The 20460-nt window shown below is 34.7% G+C and overlaps 1 protein-coding gene across 1 annotated transcript in view; it reads left to right on the top strand.

Annotated features, from left to right (window-relative positions):
• Window positions 1-20460, top strand: part of ADAMTS16 (ADAM metallopeptidase with thrombospondin type 1 motif 16) — a 261354-nt gene that overhangs the window by 88080 nt on the left and 152814 nt on the right. Inside the window, exons 5-9 of the mRNA XM_001370697.4 lie at window positions 674-873; window positions 3124-3207; window positions 6346-6505; window positions 7567-7672; window positions 16543-16680. Coding sequence (XP_001370734.2) covers window positions 674-873; window positions 3124-3207; window positions 6346-6505; window positions 7567-7672; window positions 16543-16680 — 688 coding nt within the window. The remainder of the gene's footprint in view (window positions 1-673; window positions 874-3123; window positions 3208-6345; window positions 6506-7566; window positions 7673-16542; window positions 16681-20460) is intronic.

Here is a 20460-nt window from a genome sequence, read left to right as displayed (position 1 = left end):
ACAAGAGAAAGAAGCATTCAAGTGTTCTTAGGATCAAAGGTTTACAGCTGGAAGGGACCTTAGCATTTCTCTAGTGCACTCTATCTTTCCCACATGATAAAACTGAGGCCCTGAGAAGTTGTGACTTACTCAAGGCTATGTGGCATAAGTGATCAAGGAGGAATTCTGATTCCCAGTCTATGCTCCACACTGTTACCCTTATGCAATGTACATTTTTAATTCAATGTAACAAAATGAATCTCATAATGAGAAAGTTGTAAAGGGTGAACAAAAGCTCTTTTGCAACATTTATCATTAAAAATAACAAAATATTACTTAGAGCAGATTCTTTTGTATTTCCAAACTACTCCATTACAAATACCCTTTTCAAAATATATGTAGGATTGTAAAACTCTTTGGGAGTTATGCCTCCAGCAGCTGCAAATGATAATTTATAGACCTAGTTGATTAGTTTGCTGTTAGAGGGAGATATCCAAGAACAGAAGCTCATAGAGATAAGTGTATGGCAGCAACCAAAAAAAACTGCAATATTCTTTTGTTTTTATTCAGGTTTTTCAACACTATGAATTAAGCTATGTCCAATTCTTAGCATGAATATTTTTTTAATTTTATGGCTGACCATTGGGAATGGGCAATTTCCTGCTTTTCATTTATTCTCTGTTTTCTTCCACAGATATGCCAAAGCCTCCCAAAGAAGATCTTTTCATCTTACCTGATGAATATAAGTATACATTGAGGAACAAACGTTCTCTTCTGAAAACTCACAAAAATAATGAACTGAATGTGGAAACTCTAGTGGTAGTTGACAAAAAGATGATGCAAAACCATGGTCATGAAAATATTACAACATACGTCTTGACTATACTCAATATGGTAGGATAGCACTTCTTGTTGAGGCCAACTGGGTAATTAAATCTTTCCTAATATCTGTCATATCACTACATTAGCATTTACCATCCTGTTACTTTTCTTGGAGCTAGAAGATGACAGGACAAAATGAGATACAGGTGAACCTTTTCATTAGAACATAAAGTTCCTGAGGAAATCTAGGTGGCACAGTGAATAGAGCGTCAAGCCTGGAGTCTGGAAGACTCATTTCCCTAAATTCAAATCTGGCCTCAGATACTTCCTGGCTGGGTTACCGTGGGCAAGTCATTTAACTCTGCTTGATTCAGCTTATTTATAAAATGAGCTAAACAAGGAAATGGCAAAACAAATATTGTGTATTTGCCAAGAAAATCCTAGATACCATCATGAAAGTTCATATACTACTTAAACAACTGAATAATAATAACAAAGTCCATGAAGAGGAGTTATGTGAAATAAGATTGAAAAAGTTAATTTGGAACCAGACAGAGAAGAGTCTTGAATATCAGGGTAGAGAATTGGCATTTAATTTCATAAATAATAGAAGTATCTGAATGTTTTTGTGCAGAAGAGTAATGTGATTAGGGAGATTATTTTGCCTTTAATGTGACAGATGGGTTGACATAGGAAGAGATCAAAACTACATAAACATGCAGATGGCTAATAGGAAAACCCAATCAATGAGATATTGAATCAAGGTGTTTGCAATCGGAACAAAAAAGTCATGGTTGGATGCAAGATATAGTATATAATGAGAATTAACAGATAGGAACTTATTTTAGGTGGAAAGTTAGAGAATAGGAAGAATTAGAGGTGATTCATTAGCAGGTTTCTCTTTTCTAGAGTTTATCATTTGCTTAAAGGAATGACATTGAAAGAAAAAAAAATTGAAGGGGGAAATCTGTATAACCATAATAATTTTAGTGTTCTTGAGTATTTTTTAATCTTTAGATAAATTTGAAAAAGTTGAAAAATTTTAGTAGAATAAAACTCTTTTCAACTAGGAACTAGTATGCATAGACATTTATGTTTCTTATATCTTGATAATTCTCCACCATTAAAACAGAAATGCTTAGAACTTGATGAAAGTGACTTAATTTTTATAACTAAAAAACAAGATATGTAAGGACACCTTCCACTGCACAAGATACCTTGCTACTGCCCTTGAGGTGTATTCTCCCCAAGATCAGCATTAAGTTCTCAGTAAATGAAATACCACCTCATTCATTCTTTTCTTCCTGCCTTCTTTAATTCATTCAAAAAGTATTCATTGAACACATGCTTTGGGTCAGGAATTGTCAAGACATAAAATGTTCCACATAATTTTTCAGATAAGAGAAATTTGTCTGTAAGTATTGACACCTTTTGGCCTAATCCTTTTTAGTGGAAATGATTGTTAAACAATTTTAGTTATTTTTCCTAGTAAATGCAGATTACTGGATGTAATTTTGTTTTTTTCTTAATGCCTTAGGAATATCACTGTGTATTTCCATTACTGTGCTCTACTGTAATAGAGTCATGCCTTCTGGGGCTAATAAAGCAAGTAAAACTACCCTTAATCTTCAATTAAATACCTGTACAAAATATAGAACTATCCTATATATGGTACTTCAGAGTCTATTGTGATTTGCAAGACTATTTACCCTCAAAGCTTCAGATCCACTATGGTTTTTCTTCTTTTCATTTGTTTCATATTTTGTTCCTTTGCCAGTTCTTACTCCTTTTGTAATAATTGTGACTAGCTACTGTATAAGGATTTCTGATTTCAACTTCTTCTGTTGGGTTGGCCCATCTCTTTTCCCCTTTTCCCTTCCCCATCTATATTTTCTTCTTTCTTAACTCTTCTATCTCTTTTCCTTTATTTGCATTCTCTTGGGTTTTGGGGTCAGGCAGCAGAGATTGGCATTGATGATCATCATCAGCAATTGTCAGCAAATCAATCAATTTGTTTAATCTTTAAACTCGATATGTTTAATCTTTAAATCTTTGACTGTTTCCATTGCTGCTCATGGTTCAGAAGCTCTTCCTTTTGTTGTTCCTTTTTAATTCTGGCATTGTTAAGAGTGTGTGAGATTGCCAGAAGTCTGAACTCCATATACTTGAGGTGTTAACTGAACTATATTTAGCTCCCCAAGAAAATTGGTGCTGTAGTATCATAGCAAAATGAATCCACTTTCTGAAAATAGTGTTTTAAAGCAGGTTGTATGGAATGAGTGAAGGCCTCTAGGACAAACATGGTTTCCTTTTTCCCCTCAGGTGTCCGCTTTGTTCAAAGATGGAACAATAGGTGGTAACATCAACATTGCAGTTGTGGGTTTGATTCTTCTAGAAGAGGAGCAGGTATAGTATTATTGAAAGTTGACTTTTTTTTCAAAGAAATGATGCAAATTTTAATAATAGCTGCCTTGAATCTTTAACTATTTTCCCTGAGGCTGAAAATATGTTCATGTTTCATAACTAAACTAATGAATTTTTCTTCAGTTCATGCAATATAATTAGTTTTTTTCCTTGTGGTTTATTTATTAAAGGGATAAATAATCTTTCACTTTGCTCATGAGAGTAGACTAGAAGGTAGGATGAGAACTGCCTACATTCTTTAAAGAGATCAAAAGATTTAAGTCAGTCTCTATATTTAAATCAAAACTACAAATATATTTGAAATATGGCATATAGATTATAACTTTTCCCAGTCTATGATTTTTAGAATACCACATAGCAGTGTTGGTGATAAAAAACAAAACAAAAACTACAAATGGTATATATAATGTTTATTTCACAGCACTAAAATTAGTCAAATTGTTAATTTAGGATTATTGGAAACAATTTAGAAACATTAGTTCTTTTATCACACAAATGTTCTTCACTATTGTCTAAGTCATTTTTTAACCCTTTATAACTTAAAGTTCGAGTATCATAAAGAATCAAGGAAGTTAAAGTAATTTTTACTTTATGAACTCAGTTCTCTTTTTTGATATCCAAAAGGGCACTTGTTTATTCATAACACTAAGAATAGAAAGGAAAAACATGTTCTGCTGTGGCAATCTTAGACCCACACTTAACATATGTAACTTTATACTTTTCCATGTCTACCCAGATGAAGAAGCTAGGCAGAAGGTGTAGCTGAATAGTAAAACAGAACACTGATTTCCCTAAGTTCTTCTTTACTAATATCCCATTCTGCCTTATTTGGGCAACTTTTTGACATAAACTATATGATGGAAGGATAGTGATTATGAAATCCTCTTGCTCTTGCCTGGCAAGAGATGGGTGAGGTACTGGCTGAATACAAAGGGGCTTTATCCCTCCTCCCTCCTTTCCTATGAACTTACCTAATATTCAAGCCTGTTCTCCTCCCTAAAGGAAAGGAGGGTGAATTCAACTCCAGGGTCTTATTTTGTGTGCTGAACGATCAGCGATTCTCAAGTGACAGCTTAATTATTTTGTTTTAAAACTTCTTCACCTTGGAAATCATCCAAGCTGCAAAGAGGACAGGACTCTGTCTTTTGATCATACACCTGTGTTAACTTTAATTAATGTAATTTTCCTGGAAATCACCAGCTGAAGAATTTCAGGCATGCTGTACCTTTTTTCAAAGTTTTTTACACATTGACATTTAACTTAGCCTTATTCTTTCCTCTAGCAAACCAAGATATTATTTGAAGTAGAAGATACTATCATCTGTTGACCACGAGACATTCTTATTTTTACTATTATCACTGTGGTTTTCTCCAAAGTTTGATTTTATTCATTGAGCCTCTAAAAATGCAAATTCATCTGAAAATAGGGTCTCTAAAAAGGATGTAACTCCATTTATTATGAAAGATTATTTGCCTTCAAATTCTGCCCATGCCCATTATTTTCTATATTTTCCTAAAGTTCTAATTTACCATTTTTATAAGCTTCCTAAACCAGAATCTACTTATATGTTTAGATAGTTACCATTGTAGTGATTTCTTCTCAGTTCTAGGCTTTTTACTAGATTTCTAAAAGTAAAATTGATGTACTTTCTCAGTACTGTTGAACTATGCTTTGCTCAATATAATGAATAGAGAGAGCTGGCCTAAGTACCAAAAAAATCTGGATTCAAATCCTGATTCATACACACTGACTATATGACACTGAACAAGTCACATAACCTTTATGTTCCCCCATTGCAGCTCTTTTAAGCCCATAAGTTGCAAGGAAATCACTGGCCTACACTGAAAGAAAATTCCCACAAGATTTCCCTGTGTCAAGGAAATCACACTTCTATTTCCTATCCTATTTATCCCAATTTTATTAATGCAAGGAAATCTCATTGAACAAAGGTTGCATGCACTCAGTTGTGAGCATCCATATATAAATATGCCTGGGTTACCAATTGTTAAAAATAACAATAACCAAGAAAAAGATATTGAACATTGACATTAAAAATGTACTTCATGATGTTGCAATGCCTCATGATCATTGAAGACTGTCAGGTGTCAGGGAAGCAGTGCCATAGCTTTGGAGGACCACAGCATGGTAGAAAAACTCAAACACTGCATGGGGATGTCACAGACCTGGATTCTAGTTAAGCATTTGCCTCTGTGTGACCTTAGGCAAGTCACTTTATCTGTTTGGACCTTGGTTTCCTCATTTCTAAAATGAGATTTAGCTTTTTTTTGTCTCCTGGACCCCATCGGTAGTCTGTGGCAATCTTTAGACCCCTTTTAAGAAAAAAAATATCATTAAATGTATCATAATATAAAACAGTAGGATCCCAAATGAAACCAATTATACCGAAATAAAGTTATTAAAATAGGAGGTGAGGCAATACTGTGGATAGAGCATTGGCCTGGAATCAGAAAGACCTAAAACCAACTCTGTCTTAGACAGCAACTCTTACCTTAGGAAGCCACATAATATCTCTTTGCCTCAGTTTCCTCAATTATAAGATGTGTATAATAACAGAAACTTCCTCTCAGGGTTGTTGTGAATATTAAATAAGATAATATTTATAAGGCACTTATCACAGTGCCTGGCACAAAGAAGGTGCTGTTAAAGTATAAACTACTATTATTATTTTTTTAAACAAAAATTTCAGACACCTAAAAATTTATCCACAGATTCCTTAGAATCTCATAAATCACAGGCTGAGGACTCTTGGCCTAAAAGATCTTTCAAATGACTTTCAATTCTAGTCTATGAAACTATACTGACTTGGGGTCCACTTTGTACTAATTGTATGAAATACTCTGAAAGCTTTTATGAAAAAAGTTACTAATATGGTCATATTTATAATTTGTTTCCTTATTAGAAATATAGAAAAGAAAAAATATAAGTTGAATTTTCTGATCATTTGAATTATTATGATTAATAATGAATCATTATGATTAATAAATATAGGTTAATTACCTACTATGTGCCAGTTACAATGTTAAGCACATTTGCTATGATAATAATAGTATTAGTAATAATTATAATGCTGTAATTATTGTTATGGTCTTTCCTGAATAGCCAGGACTTGTGATCAATCACCATGCTGATCATACCTTAAGTAGTTTCTGCCAGTGGCAATCTGGACTGATAGGAAAAGATGGAACCCGCCATGATCATGCAATCTTGCTTACTGGCCTGGATATATGTTCCTGGAAGAATGAGCCATGTGATACCTTGGGTAAGATTTTAATGGAGTATTTTCAAAGATGTTTGTATTTATATTTGGGCAGATTTATATGTAACTGTACATTTTGTGTATTTAAACTATTTCAATTCCAGCATCATCTAATATATTTTCATGTTATTATAATATAGTTTTCATGTTTCAATTCTTAATAGGTATAGCACTTGAAACTAAAAATTATGGTGTTCACGAGCTTTCTTTTTTCAAAATATCGAGGTCTACTTTAAACTATGTCAATAGTTCATCTAACAGGGAATTGTTCCTTGCCAAATACTAAGTGAATCTTCACAATATAGAATCTTTTCAAACTTATTACAAGTAATTTAGGGTGTATGGAACTCATTAAAATATACATTTAATCCAAGATCAGGGTCATCAGGTTTCAGGTTAAGATGATGAAATGTTCTTGAAGAAAATCTATGTTATGAAAATTCTATAGAAATACAGTGTTCCTTAATTTTCCATCTTCCCTTAATCAACTCAGTCTCAAAAGTGCTCCCTGGAGGGCCCCAGGATTATTGCCCTCTTGGAAACTGCTTTCATATAATTCAGAAAAATTAACAAACATTTTAATTAGGTGTAATACCAAACTCTATTTCTAGCTCTTTATTTTTAGCAAGGATGATATATTTAGTATATGAACCTTCATATTTGGCACAATTGAATGTTCAATTAGTGGCAGGAGTCATATTATCCTTTGACCTGGAATTTGGGTAGCAGGGATTTGTGGAAAAACAAGACTTCACACAGATTATTAACCTGTAATTCAGTTTTAACACAGTCAACTAAAGTCCATTGTTTGCAGGATGTAAACCCCGAGCTAGATTTTACATGCAATGGACGGTCCTTTGAGTTCCTAGAAATGGATATTCTTCCCTTTATTTTGAAAGTAGCTATCCTTTGGTCTTTCTAGAAATTGGATGTCCCCATTTTTCCACAAGAGTATCAGGGAGGTAAATTGGTGTAGGAAATAAAAGATAAGACAATGTAGTTCTTTTTTTCTATTTTTTCCAGTAACCATGCTGCACTTTTCTTTTGGCCTTTCTGCTCTCTAGGATTTGCACCCATAAGTGGAATGTGTAGCAAATACCGCAGCTGCACCATTAATGAAGACACAGGACTCGGCTTAGCTTTTACCATTGCCCATGAGTCTGGACACAAGTAAGTTAAAAATGTGCCAAGGAGTGTAATATGGGGCTGTCTTTTTGCATACTTCTCATACTGACCTGGGCCAGAGTTGGAACTCTGGTAGTAGCTCTTCCTAGTATTTCATCACTTAAAATATTAACTCAATAAATCAAGCTTTTGGAGTATATTAGAATTTGCTGGTCAATAAAGTATGCCACAACCGAACATCTCTGTGAAATGTTAACACAGAAGTGCTTAATTATGGCTCATTTTCATTTGGGAGCACTATTACTCACATTGTAAAATTATAGTCACTTGAGATAAATAATAGGCTGGCTAGAACAAATACATGCATCTAATTAAGAATGGAGATGAGTGGGTGGTTTCTGTTCCCTCAAATGAAATTTGAGGCCTTAAGTTTTGAAGGCCAAATTGAAGAGAAACCTTTTATTTTTTTCCTCTAAGTTTATACTACATATTGCTGCTATATGAATACTATAAATATATGAATACATTTGAATATATTTGAATATAAATTTTTGAATTAGTTTGAATTTGAATTTAATTTGAATCTAAATACATTGAATACATTTTCTTCTGTTTTTCTTTCTTCTTTCTTCCTGTCACACATGTACTCATGTGAAAATGTTGAAGGCAATTCTTTTAGTTAGCTCCATACCTAGGGTGAAGTGGTCAGGGCTTTTCCCCAGGACCCTTACTTTTAAAGTGTGACAAAAGCACCATCTGGAGAGAGACTTTGCCCAAGTGGACACATTCCTGAAATCTACCCATCTTCTCTTCACAAGTTCCCCATCAAGAACTAGGACTTTAGCAACATGTAAAATGAATGCGGTGATGCATTGTCTACTTTAATGATCTATCCTCTCCATTCATTCCACCCCAAGAACAAAATTTCCTGCTTTTTTAGTAACCTAATCTTTAGTTCTACTTCTGAAATTCAGGTTTTCCAATAAGTTCAGTTGAATCATGAACTAGACCACCTTGGAGAACTCCAAATATTTTACACATAAGCATGTCCTGAAAGTCTTAGGATGCTTCTAACTTTTGATGGCTTAAAGTTAATTGTAGACCTTTGGGATACTTGTATGTAGGTGTTGTTTCTATATGCTTACATACCTACATGTGTGTTTATATATGCTGTACTTTGGATATATGTTTATATAATACCTGAATACAAATGTGTATTAATATTATTATAATTATTAGTATTGGAATATACTAGAAGCCATGCTATTTCTTCCTTTTGGAATCCTTTAATAAGCATTTTTTGTAATAATTTCTTTTTATTTTCATCTTAAATTTTCTGTTCTTGTGGCCAGTTAATTGCTTTAAGTACATTGGGGATCTTGGCTTTGACTTCTGTGTAGGCTTCATTGACCTACAATGTGTGTCTCTGTTGAGGGAATGTGAAAGAATACAAGCAAATTTAGCACAGCTCATCCAGTACAACTCTCACTCTCCTAATGATCATCCATTGTATGTGAAATTTGGTACATTTATTTGGATGGAATAGGCAGCATTTTAAGATAAACGACTTCAAGGAGTTTCTTGTATCTTAAATTCTATAGCAAGCTGTAGGTTATATTGATAACTTCCACTTATTGTCTTTTTTTTTTCTTTTGGGAGTTCAACCTTCACTGTCATTAGGTTTTCCTAGTAAAAGAAACTGCCTTTACCATCACTGATCAGAATTTTCTCTTTCAGCTTAAAATCTTAGCATAGTGATGCCAAACTCAATATAAATAGATCCTTCAATGACATATTGACACAGAAAACAACAAATTAACATTGTCTATGTTGCATTATATTTTATTTGTTTTATTAAAATTTACTAATTATATTTTAACATCTTTGACTCCTTTTTTGTATGCCTACAAAAAAGTTTGATATGTCTGTATTAGAGAATTTCTTGGGGCATTAAGAGATTCTATAACTTTCCCAAGATCACACAGCTATATGGGTCAGAGGAAGGCTTTGAACCCAGTCTTCCTGACTCCAAGGGCATCTCTCTCCATTATACCATTCTGCCTCTCCTAAATTGTCTTTTCTTTAAAACACATACATAACCATGCCACATATTGTGTGTGTGTGTGTGTGTATACCAGTGAAAAAGTTTGTCTTTCTGTCCATGAGAAATGCTGAGTTCCTAAAACTTAGCATCATCAAAATGATCCAATGGCAATTCTGTAATTCTCTTACCATGTTACATTTCCAACATATTTGAAATTTTTCCTGAACAATGTTCAACTAAGAAACATAGTTTGTTATCTTTATAGCCTTTCCCTTACCTTTCTTCACCTTCTGTTTATATTGGCAAGAAAGATAGTGGTGGTAAATGTGTTTTTATAAAACTCCCCTCTCCTCCTAGCCTATTAGAAAATAGAATAAGGTCTCATTCATTTCCTTCAAGACTATTCAAAGTTTTAGCTGCTATGTGTGTGTAAGGATCTGTGTGTGTGTGTGTGTGTGTGTGTGTGTGAATGTACATGCGGTTGTCTCTCATGGAATGCACTACTGACTTTGGCTTTCTATGAACTGATGACCTCCAAATGGAAAGCTTTAAATCCCATTATGGATCCCCTCATCATTACAGGTAATGATTGACTGACTTTTTCAGTGCCTAGCAAATGGTGCCTGAACTATATATATGAAGTTTTCATTTCAGTCATAATTATATTTTAATAGTCTGCCAGAGTAAGAACTTTAAAATATTCACATTATCTTAGCCTCATTAGGCTCTCACTATCCTCTGAGCCATGCCTGAATTTAATTACATAATCAAACTAAAATACACTTAAAGTCCCCCCCCAATTTCTCCCTTCCCCCACAATAAATTAAGTCAGAGTTGAAGAAGTAAGTTTAAGATAATCAATTTAGATAGGGTGTTGGCAATGTTAGCATTTGAAGCCAGGAGACTCCATAAGATGGTTTATTTCTCCTCTGTTTTATTGTCTGGATGTATAATTTTATCAGGTATGGAAGTCCACACATAGGGATACCATTGACATCCATCATGGAGAACTTGCCATCAAAATGAAAATGTTAATACTTCTGCTACTAGAAGTCTTAAAGAGTTTCTGAGGTCATTAAAGGGACAAAAATTACACACTTTACAGATAAGGAAATGAAATCTCAGAGGAGTAAAATGACTTCTCTAAGGTTACACAGCTGCAAGAAGTGATTAGAGACTTGAAATGAGCCTAGTAACACCATGCAAGTCTAGTGTTATTTCTTCTTCATCATACTGTCCTTTCACACTATATCAGTTAGGTCTAAACAGATTCATTTTTAGAATTTTGTAGCTAGGATTTTAAATAATTTATTTTTTGAATTGTATAGCTAGCTTTAAGTTGCAAAAATATTCTTTTCTCAAGGTTTTAATGTTGACAGAGTGTAACTAAAAAAAGTTCACTTTTGTGTTACTTATTTTTTCAATCCATTTTTTTTGGTAGGGAGGTGCTAGTGTTTGGGAATACATTGTTTAACCTTTAAATTAAAGTTTTTCATTCTAGTTGGTATGGTTTCTTTTTTTAATCTCACTGCATTGGAATTATTCTTAGAGATCAACTAGTTCATTCCTCTTACTTGTTTGAATTTGGGTTGAAACAGGGAAAGCAGGAGAGACAGGATGAAAATGAGGAGATATGTTTTCTTTCACTAGGTAGAGGAGAATCAGGGTGTTGTGGGTTTTTTTTTTAATAAGCAATGGAAGGAAATTTTTGCTATTACTCTAAATCACTTGAAACAGCTACATGTGGTTTGTAAGCTGCAGGTGTTAAGAACTGGTGGGGCCGTACCGATAACTGAACCGCATGCTTTGGAGAATGTGTAATCTGGGCATTAGGCCATTTGAAAAACTCCCATTTGCTAAGGGAAGCAGTATGGTCTGATGGGTAGAGCCGGGGGAATAGATGCTCTCTGATTCTACCACAACTTGGCTATGTGGCCAAGGAGTCATTACTTAATCTGGTCTCACTACATTTTCCCATCCGTAAAATTGGTAAAGCTCTTTGAGATCCTCAGTCTGTGCAGGTGCAGTTTACATTATATTATAAGTCTGCAGCCAGAGCTTCCCAGTATGCAAAGTATGCTCCCAACGCTAAATTTTGTTAATTTTTCAGCCACTTAGAATACCATTTGCAAAATTATGTTTTTCAGCAACTTGAATTATATGTAGGAAATCAGTTAACCTCAGCCACACTTGCACCTTGGGCAATGGCAGCTGCCAATCTACTATAATGCCAGGGTCAGCATTACTGTGTTTCCATGGCACAGCGAAAGTAGCACTGGATTTGGAGTCACGGGCCCTGGATTTGAACCCTGATTCTGCAGTTTGCTCTCTGTTTTGCCTTGGGCAAATGGCTTTAACCTCTCTGGGCTTCACTTTCCTCATATGTAAAGTGAGGCGATCAGAGAAATAGCCTTTAATGTCCTTTGTATCTATAAGTCTGTGATGCTACGATGCTTACTAGACTTCACGTCCACTATCTATAATACTAGAGCTGGAAGAGGTGACCTCTAAGATCCTTTCAATTTCTAAATCTACAAAATATTCATTATTTTATCATGGTGGCAAGGACAGGATGGGACTTCATTCTCCTGACTCCCAACATATATTCTCCTCCACTTCCTCTATTGTCTCACTTGAAATCATGGCACTGTATTCCCACAGCTAAATGTATCTTTTTTCTCCCCCCACCCCCACCAAAAAAAAAATCCTTACCTTCTTTCTTAGAATCAACACTGTGTATTGGTTCCAAGGCAGAAGAGTGGTAAGGGCTAGACAATGGGGGTTAAGTGACTTGCCCAGGGTCACACTGCCAGGAAGTTTCTATTATCTAACTATCCCTACCACATGTAGTTTTTGGAGACAATTTACTGTATGTCAGGATTTTGGATGTATAGAGATGAGTCCTGATTTGATTCCATAATTCCAAAGACAAAGATTTTAAAAAGCATACTCTGGTTTTTTTTTTCAAAGTTAAGCCATGTTTCTTCTGTTCTAGTAGTTTAAAAGTTTTAAAAAATAGTTACCACTCTCCTAGTAGTTTAAAAGAGTTGTTGCTTCAAAAAAGTAAGAATATATATAATACTAGGCATAGTTAGTAGTTAGTTAGTTGGTGGTATATAACTACTTATCTTGGTTGCTTAATTAGCTCCCAGGAAGGAGTGTCTATGTTGAAAAAAGTAGGATTTATTTTATTTTCAAATTTTAAACTCTCATTGTTGTTCAGTCACTTTCAGTCAGGTCCAAATCTCCAAGACCTTATTTGGTGTTTTCTTGGTCACGATATTGTAATGTTTTGCCATTTCCTTCTCCATCTTACTTTACAGATGAGGAAACTGAGGTAAACAGGGGTAAATGATTGGCCCAAGGTCACACCGTTACCTAGTGTCTGAGACCAGACTTGAATCCAGGAAGATGAAATCTTTCTGATTCTAAGCCCCGAATTCTATACACTGTGTCACTTAACTTTACTGCTTGACCCTAAATATGCCTTCCTGAAAGTACTATTTCAAATTTCACATTTTAAAATTGGTTTGAAATAACTGACAAAAGAGTTTCCAAGTCTTTTCAATTTTTCCATTCCTTTAACATCTCTCTCATCTTTCTCCTTCTCTCTATTTATAACACAATCAACATAATCAAGTGCTTTATCACCTCCCACCTGGGTCATTGCAATAACTAGTTTCTCCGTATCCAGTTTCCTTCACAGCTGCCAAATTGATATTCCTGAAATTCAGATCTTAGCTCCTAAAGTATATCACTTGTTTGCTCAGTAGCATTAATGGCTCCTTATTGCTCTCAGTTAAAATACACGATCATTTAAAGTCTTCCACATTCTGCCTGCAAATGATATTCTTGAGGCTGATTATAATGTAATTAACAATTATGTTGTTACTTATAAATTAATAATTACATTACCCCTTTCAAGTGTCTTACACTAGAGGAAGAGGGCAACCATGTGTATGGTAGATAAAGCATTAGGTTTGGAGTCTTCCTGAGTTCAATTCTGATCTCAGACACTTACTAGTTGTATGACCTGTGGCAAGTCATGTGACCCTATTTGCCTCAGTTCCTCATATCTATAAAATGAGCTGGAGAAGGAAATGGTAAACTATTATAATACCTTTGCCAAAAAATCCCTAAATGGGGCCATAAATAGTCACATATAACTGAAAGGACTGAACAACAATATTCTAGGAAGAAAGTCCTTTTTGCTATATTAACTAGGAAAAAATATTCTAATGCCTTACCCTCGGTCTTTATACAGGTTGTTCCCCAAACCTAAAATATTTTCCTTGTGTACCTCTACCTTTTGAAATACATAGCTCCTTTCAAGACAGCTCAAGAAAGCCTTCTTTCAGGATCCATTTTCTGATTTCCCCAATTATTAGTGCCCTCTCTTATGGGATATTTTGAACACACACACACACACACACACGTAGATAAAAATTATCCAGGTATTTTCAATAAACATTTTTAGCACCTACTTCATGCCAGATATTCTGTTAGGTCCTCGAGATACAAATATAAAAGTGAGATAACCTTTCCATCAAAGAACTTGCATTCAGCTAGAGGCAAGAACATTTTTGCTGGTAAGTTGTGGACCTAACTTGAAAGAGGTGCTAAATAAATACCAGTTGACTAATTTATTGAAATAGATGAAAAGGGAGTAAATAGAACCATAGTCCCTACCTTGTTTCTTAAGAGTATTTCTTAACTTTCTTATTCATCAAGTTTCATGGAATTATAGGTTTGGAGCCAAAAGAGACTTTAGAGGTAAATTGGGCCAACCCCTTCATTTTACAGATGAGAAAACTGAAACTCAAGAGTTTACTGAATTGCCTAAGATCACATGGTTAGTAACAGGCAGTTCCAAGATTCCAAGATTGGGATCTTTGATTCCAAAATCCAAAGCTATCTTTCCTTTTGGAGGACAGGAAAGGAGAAGGAAAGAATCATCCAATTTGGTTTGTCTATTTTTTTCTCTGCTTTGTGGTTGTTCATGTTAAATGCAATCACCATATTAATACTATCTAGGTCTTTGAAATTAAGTCATAAAATACCTTCTTAAATACAGGTCAAAGAAAGAAGATGACTTATTCCTTTTTTTATCATATTATACTAGGGCCAGCTTCATTACCACTGACCTAAATCTGAAACCTTTCCATATCCCATGACACATTGTTTATGCCATATGGTAACTCTGGGCTTGGTTAATTATTTTTAATGGAACTTCAGAGAGTGGGTGGAGGTCAAAATGACTAAATCCACATTAGTGTTAGTACTGTATATGAATTCTGCAGAAAGTTGACATTTGCCATGTCAACATTATCTTGGTTAGACCCTTAAATCTACTTGTTAAATTTTTAACAAGATAGAGGCAAAACTGAAATAGGCAGGGGTTTTTTTTTTCCCAGAACACTTTAATTCTACCTCTTTTTGCATGATCTCCTCATGGGAGATTACTTCTTTCCTCTCAGTACCTTTTGTTGCTCTCTGGGCCTTTTTAGTGAGTGAAGACAGCCTGATGAAATGCTAAGCTCAGTAAGGAAGATCTGAGTTCAAATCCTCTTATAAATATCTGTAAAATCCTTTCCAAGTCACTTGATTTCTTTTAGTCTCAGTTTGCTCTTCTATAAAAAGAGGAGTTTGGATTCAATGATTTCTAAGGTCCTTTCCAGTTATGAACATATGATTCTCTGAGCCATATTCAGAACAGATAGCATCTAATTCTCAGTTTTCTCTCTCTTTACTGCCCTTCTTTCTAATCAAAGAAAAATCTCTCTTGTGTTGTATTTCCTCAGTTCCCTAAACTAGAGAGAATCTGCCCAAGTAACTGGGTTTAAGACATTAACAACCAATAATAGCTTTCTAGAAATATGAATAGTTTTAAGTTACAGGTTTGAAATACTCTCTATTCTCTATAAGATCAGATTTGCAGAGATTGGCTTTTGTAGGAAAAGCTTTCAAAAGTCCTCAATAGATTCTGTAAAACATTAAAGGAAACAGTATAGAAAAGTGGGAATGCTGAAGTATGAGGGGAGGAGGCAGCAGAAATGATGGCATGTGCATGTTATATAAAATTTTGAGGGATGGGGTTCATTAGTTGGAGAAAATACTTTGTTCTCCTCTTCTTTCTCCCCATCCAAGATTAATTCTTTTTTTAAAAAATCTATATTTTCTATCTTAAACCAATACTGAGGGTTTAGTGACTTTCCCAAGGGTCATACAGCTAGGGAGTATCTGAGGTCAAATTTGAATCCAGGACCTCACTTCTCCAGGGCTGGCTCTCTATCCAAAGATTGAATCTGATGTCATTCATGATCATTTGGACCCCATCCATATGCAAAATATTAAGAAAGAATTCTATATGGCACCAAATTAAAATTATATGGCCATAACATAGAAAAGTCACTCTGCTAAGTGGTTGTAGCCCCAAAGAAAACTTACAGGTGAGTGTGGCTAATTATATATATTATATATATATATACTAGATAACAGCATCTAAAACCAGATTTGCCTCTCAGAATACCTCCAATCACTCATCAGGTTAATATTGTTTCCAGAGGAGATGACAAAGGTAAAGGAGGACCTAATGGTCACTTTAATTAAGAGGCTATAAAAGAAAGTTAAGTGAAAAGCTTCTTCATGTCATTTGAATTACTTACATGATCATTAGTCCAAATAAGTAGGGGTTTTGTTCTGCCTATATAACTCACATATGATTATCCAATACATTGAAGAGAAACTGTGACTTGTCATTGATCACACAATACAATCATGGCCTACTTAAAGTTGGATTATATCAGATGAGTGTAAAATATTATTTGTTTTTAAGTAATAGGGATTATGTTATTTTTTCCCTCTGTGATAGCTTTGGCATGGTTCATGATGGAGAAGGAAACATGTGCAAGAAGTCCGAGGGTAACATCATGTCTCCTACATTGGCAGGACACAATGGAGTCTTTTCCTGGTCAGCTTGCAGTCGCCAGTATCTGTACAAATTTTTAAGGTAGGTATCTCCCGAGGATTTTGAATTAAAATTTGTGAAACTCCATGAGAGTGTTAAATTCTGAACAATAGAAGAGACGCAAAATTTAGAAAAGACACTGTCTCTGCTCTCATGCCTTTTATAGCCTAACAGAGGGATAGAAAATTGTGCAAATAGACACAGTTTAAAAAGGTGCATTGTTAGTGCTTAAATGATTTGCAAATGAGTTACTACACAGTTTCTAAGACAGTAAAGGCAATCATTCTCAGCAGGAAACCATAAGAAAGGAAATGGAAGAGGAAAGGAATACTCTTTCATTTACATACCAGATACTGTGCTAAGTGCTGTACAAATATTATCTCATTTGACCCTCAAAACAACTTTGGGATGTACCTGTTTGTTATTACCCTCATTTTATCATTAAAGCAACCGAAAGAGTTCAAGTGACTTGCCCAGGGCCACACAGCTAGTAAGAACATATGGTCATATTGGAATGAATATTTTCCTGACTCCCAATCCAGTGCTCTTTCATTGTTCTACCTAGCTACCTCCAGAGACAAAGAGACAGTTGGGATTGATTCAAACGAAGGAAAGATAGGAATTCCATAAGAGAATGGAGAATTTGTAACATAGGAGAAAGCGTCATGAACATAAGGAACAGGAGGCAGAAAGACATGAGATATTTGTGGGGAGTTGTAGTTTGGTTATGATATAATATATAGAAAGGGCGTAGCATAAGCTAAGTCCAGTATATAAAGGCTTTGGGCAGAAAATCTTGAATTCCAGGAAAAGAAGCATGGAACTCAGATAGTAAGCAGTAGAGAACCACAGAAGGTATTTCAGTAAAGGAATAATATGACCAGATCAATGCAAAAGGAAATTAGTTTAGCAGTGTTAGAAAGGATGGAGTAAAGTTGGTAAGATGAGTAACAAAGCTATAACAAGGTGTGTGATGGCAATGGTGTTAAAGAGGAGAGAACTCATATGAGACCAAATGGGGTAAATATCTAGATGAGATTTGATGGGAGAGAGAAGGAAGGGTCAAAAAGAATACCAAAGTATCAAGCATAAGATACCAAAGAAAGGAATAACAGAAATAGTGAAGGCAGAAAAAAGATCAAATAACGGTTAGTGAAAATAGCTTTGGATATGTTGTGTTTGATGTGCCAGTAGGGCACCTAGATGTAGGTATCCTTCAGGAAACTGGAGGTGTATCCTATAAGAGGAGATATGGGTTTTAAGCTTCTTAAGGATACCAGTGCTAGTGATTGTTGTTCAGACCTTTCAGTCTTGTCCAACATTCTGTGAACCCATTTGTAATTTTCAAAGATAATGGAGTGGTTTACCAATCCTTCTCTAGATCATTTTACAGATGAGAAAACTGAAGCAAATAGGGGTAGGTGACTTGCCCAGAGTCACAGCACTAGTAAGTGTCTAAGGCCACATCGAAACTCAAAAAGGTGAGCCTTCTCTACTCCAGGTCTGGTTGTCTGTCCTCTGCAGTGCCTAGCTGCTACAACTGATGATAAAGAGTGAGTTACTTGTTCATTTTTGTAATAATGGATTATTGGCCAATCTGGTCATGAAAAAGCTCTAGTTGCCCTCAGCTTTGGACATAACCTGGCATAGATTATGAAAGACTTTCTAAAGAAAATCACCATAGATTTCTTGACAAATCAGACCATTTGACAAAGATATGAGATGAGTCTTTTTTTTTGTTAAGTCCAGAAATCTACTGACTTATTTAAAAATTATGTCAAAATATGAATTTTAGACCCAGAAAGATCTATTGGAGTTGATTATCAGGAAGAAATTAGCCTAAGGTGACATAATTATTCATCAGTTATATTTAAAAAGTAAATATAACAGCAAGTTATCATAACTGACTAGCTTTATTTAATACATAGAGAAACTCATAGCATGGTATATATCTCAGTCTGTGATATCACCAAAAAAAAAGATGAATTATTTTTCAAAATGCTTAACTTATAATTAATCGCAAGAATTCTATTCAGTTTCTTGCCTGAATCTCTTCTTGAGAAGTCTAAAGTCTCATATAGAAATATGAAGTGATGAGATAAAGAATCTAATAGAGTAATAGGACTGGAATCCCATGGAGGATTCTCCCCAAAAACATGCATCAAAGTGAAAAGAGGGTTAAAACTAAAGAGGCCTTAGGAGCATATTTATCTAGCCCAAACCCTTATTTTACTGATATTGAGAAGCAATGTTACATAATAGAAAGAACATTGGATTTGGATTCTGAGGAATAGGGTTCAAATTCTATCCCTGCTACTTAACACCTTCTGTAACCCAATTACCTTATTTCTCTAGTTCTGATTTTCCTTGTCTGTAAAATGAGGACATTAGACTAAATAATAAAGATTCTTTCCAGCTCCAGAAAAAAAAACTTCTTATAGGTTTATGCTCAAGCAAAGGAATATAACATTCTTGAGATGACAATGATAATTATAGCTGATATTTATATAACATTCTCAGGCACAATGTTAAATGCTTTACAATTATTATCTCATTTAATCCTTTCAACAACCCTGGAATGTACGTACCATCATTATCTTCACTGTACAAACGAAGAAATGCAGAAAAATAGAGTTTAAGAGACTTGCCCAAGATCACACAGCTAGTAAGTAGCTGAGACTGGATTTGAACTCAGGTCTTCCTGACTCCAGACCTGGCACTCTATCCACAGTGGCACCTAGCTACCAACTAGTCAGTGTCAGTGATTGGCATTAAAGATCAAAACAGAACTTAAATAGTTATCATAACTAAGTTAATGATAGTTCTAGAATTTTTTCTTCAGTACTGACCTAAATGATAAAAAAGGGGAAAGGACATTCTTTTTGTTTAAGTAAAGCTTTTTGTCTCTTTGAAAAATTAGTCTATGAAATAAAAGCTTTTACCCTCACTAGAGTAATCACTGATACATTTAATATGTTGCATATTGGAATTAAAATGTCAAGAGCAGGGTGTGGGGTTATTAAGAACAAAGAGAAAGACAATCAATGTTGCATTATTCCCAGAGTCTGTCTTTGGTGGCAGGAGAATGTAGGTTCCAATATTGCCTCTGACACATATTAGCTATGTAATCATGGGAGCAATAGTGACATTTACCTATCAAGATTCCTGGGAAACTCTAAGGCTTTGTTGTAAGTGAGTGGGTGATCTGCTTTGGAGAAGAGAGTTTCCATGCACTGAAAGATTCCACATGCCTAGGAAATTATACTTATTCCCCATGCCCTCCAAAAAGTATCAGAGAAAGAATACTATGAAATTTGATACTCCGCCCCATATAGGGAAGCAATTAGAATTTAACCCCAACTGGAAGAAAGAAAAAAAAAACTTAGCTTTCTGTCTACCATAGTTATCTAGTCCTATGGATAATAAAGATGTCTAGTATGTCATCTTATAAAAATCAAATGATCAATAACTAGGTTGAGGTAATATTATATTAAAGTATAATATAGTATAGCATTATTTTATTGTTATATATATTAAAAGGTGCCATTTTATTATCCTCATTTTCCAGGTGAGGAAACTGAAATAGGTTCTGACTTACTAGGGTCATTTAGCTAATGTGTAAGAGGAATCAGAGATAGAATTTGAACCTGGATCTCCCTACTTCCAAGTAGCACCAATATTTGATACTGCCTCCATGTATAGTCTTCTATATAATGAACATGTACTATGATAACATCTTGTAAGATCGTAGAATTAATCAACTGTGAAGATTTGTGTTTGTAATACATATGTATCCACATGCATATATGTATGTACTTATAT

Source organism: Monodelphis domestica, chromosome 3, assembly GCF_027887165.1.
Source record: "Monodelphis domestica isolate mMonDom1 chromosome 3, mMonDom1.pri, whole genome shotgun sequence".
NCBI lineage: Eukaryota > Metazoa > Chordata > Mammalia > Didelphimorphia > Didelphidae > Monodelphis > Monodelphis domestica.
The sequence above is the reverse complement of the archived record's forward strand: the minus strand, read 5'-3'. Positions and strand labels throughout refer to the sequence as shown.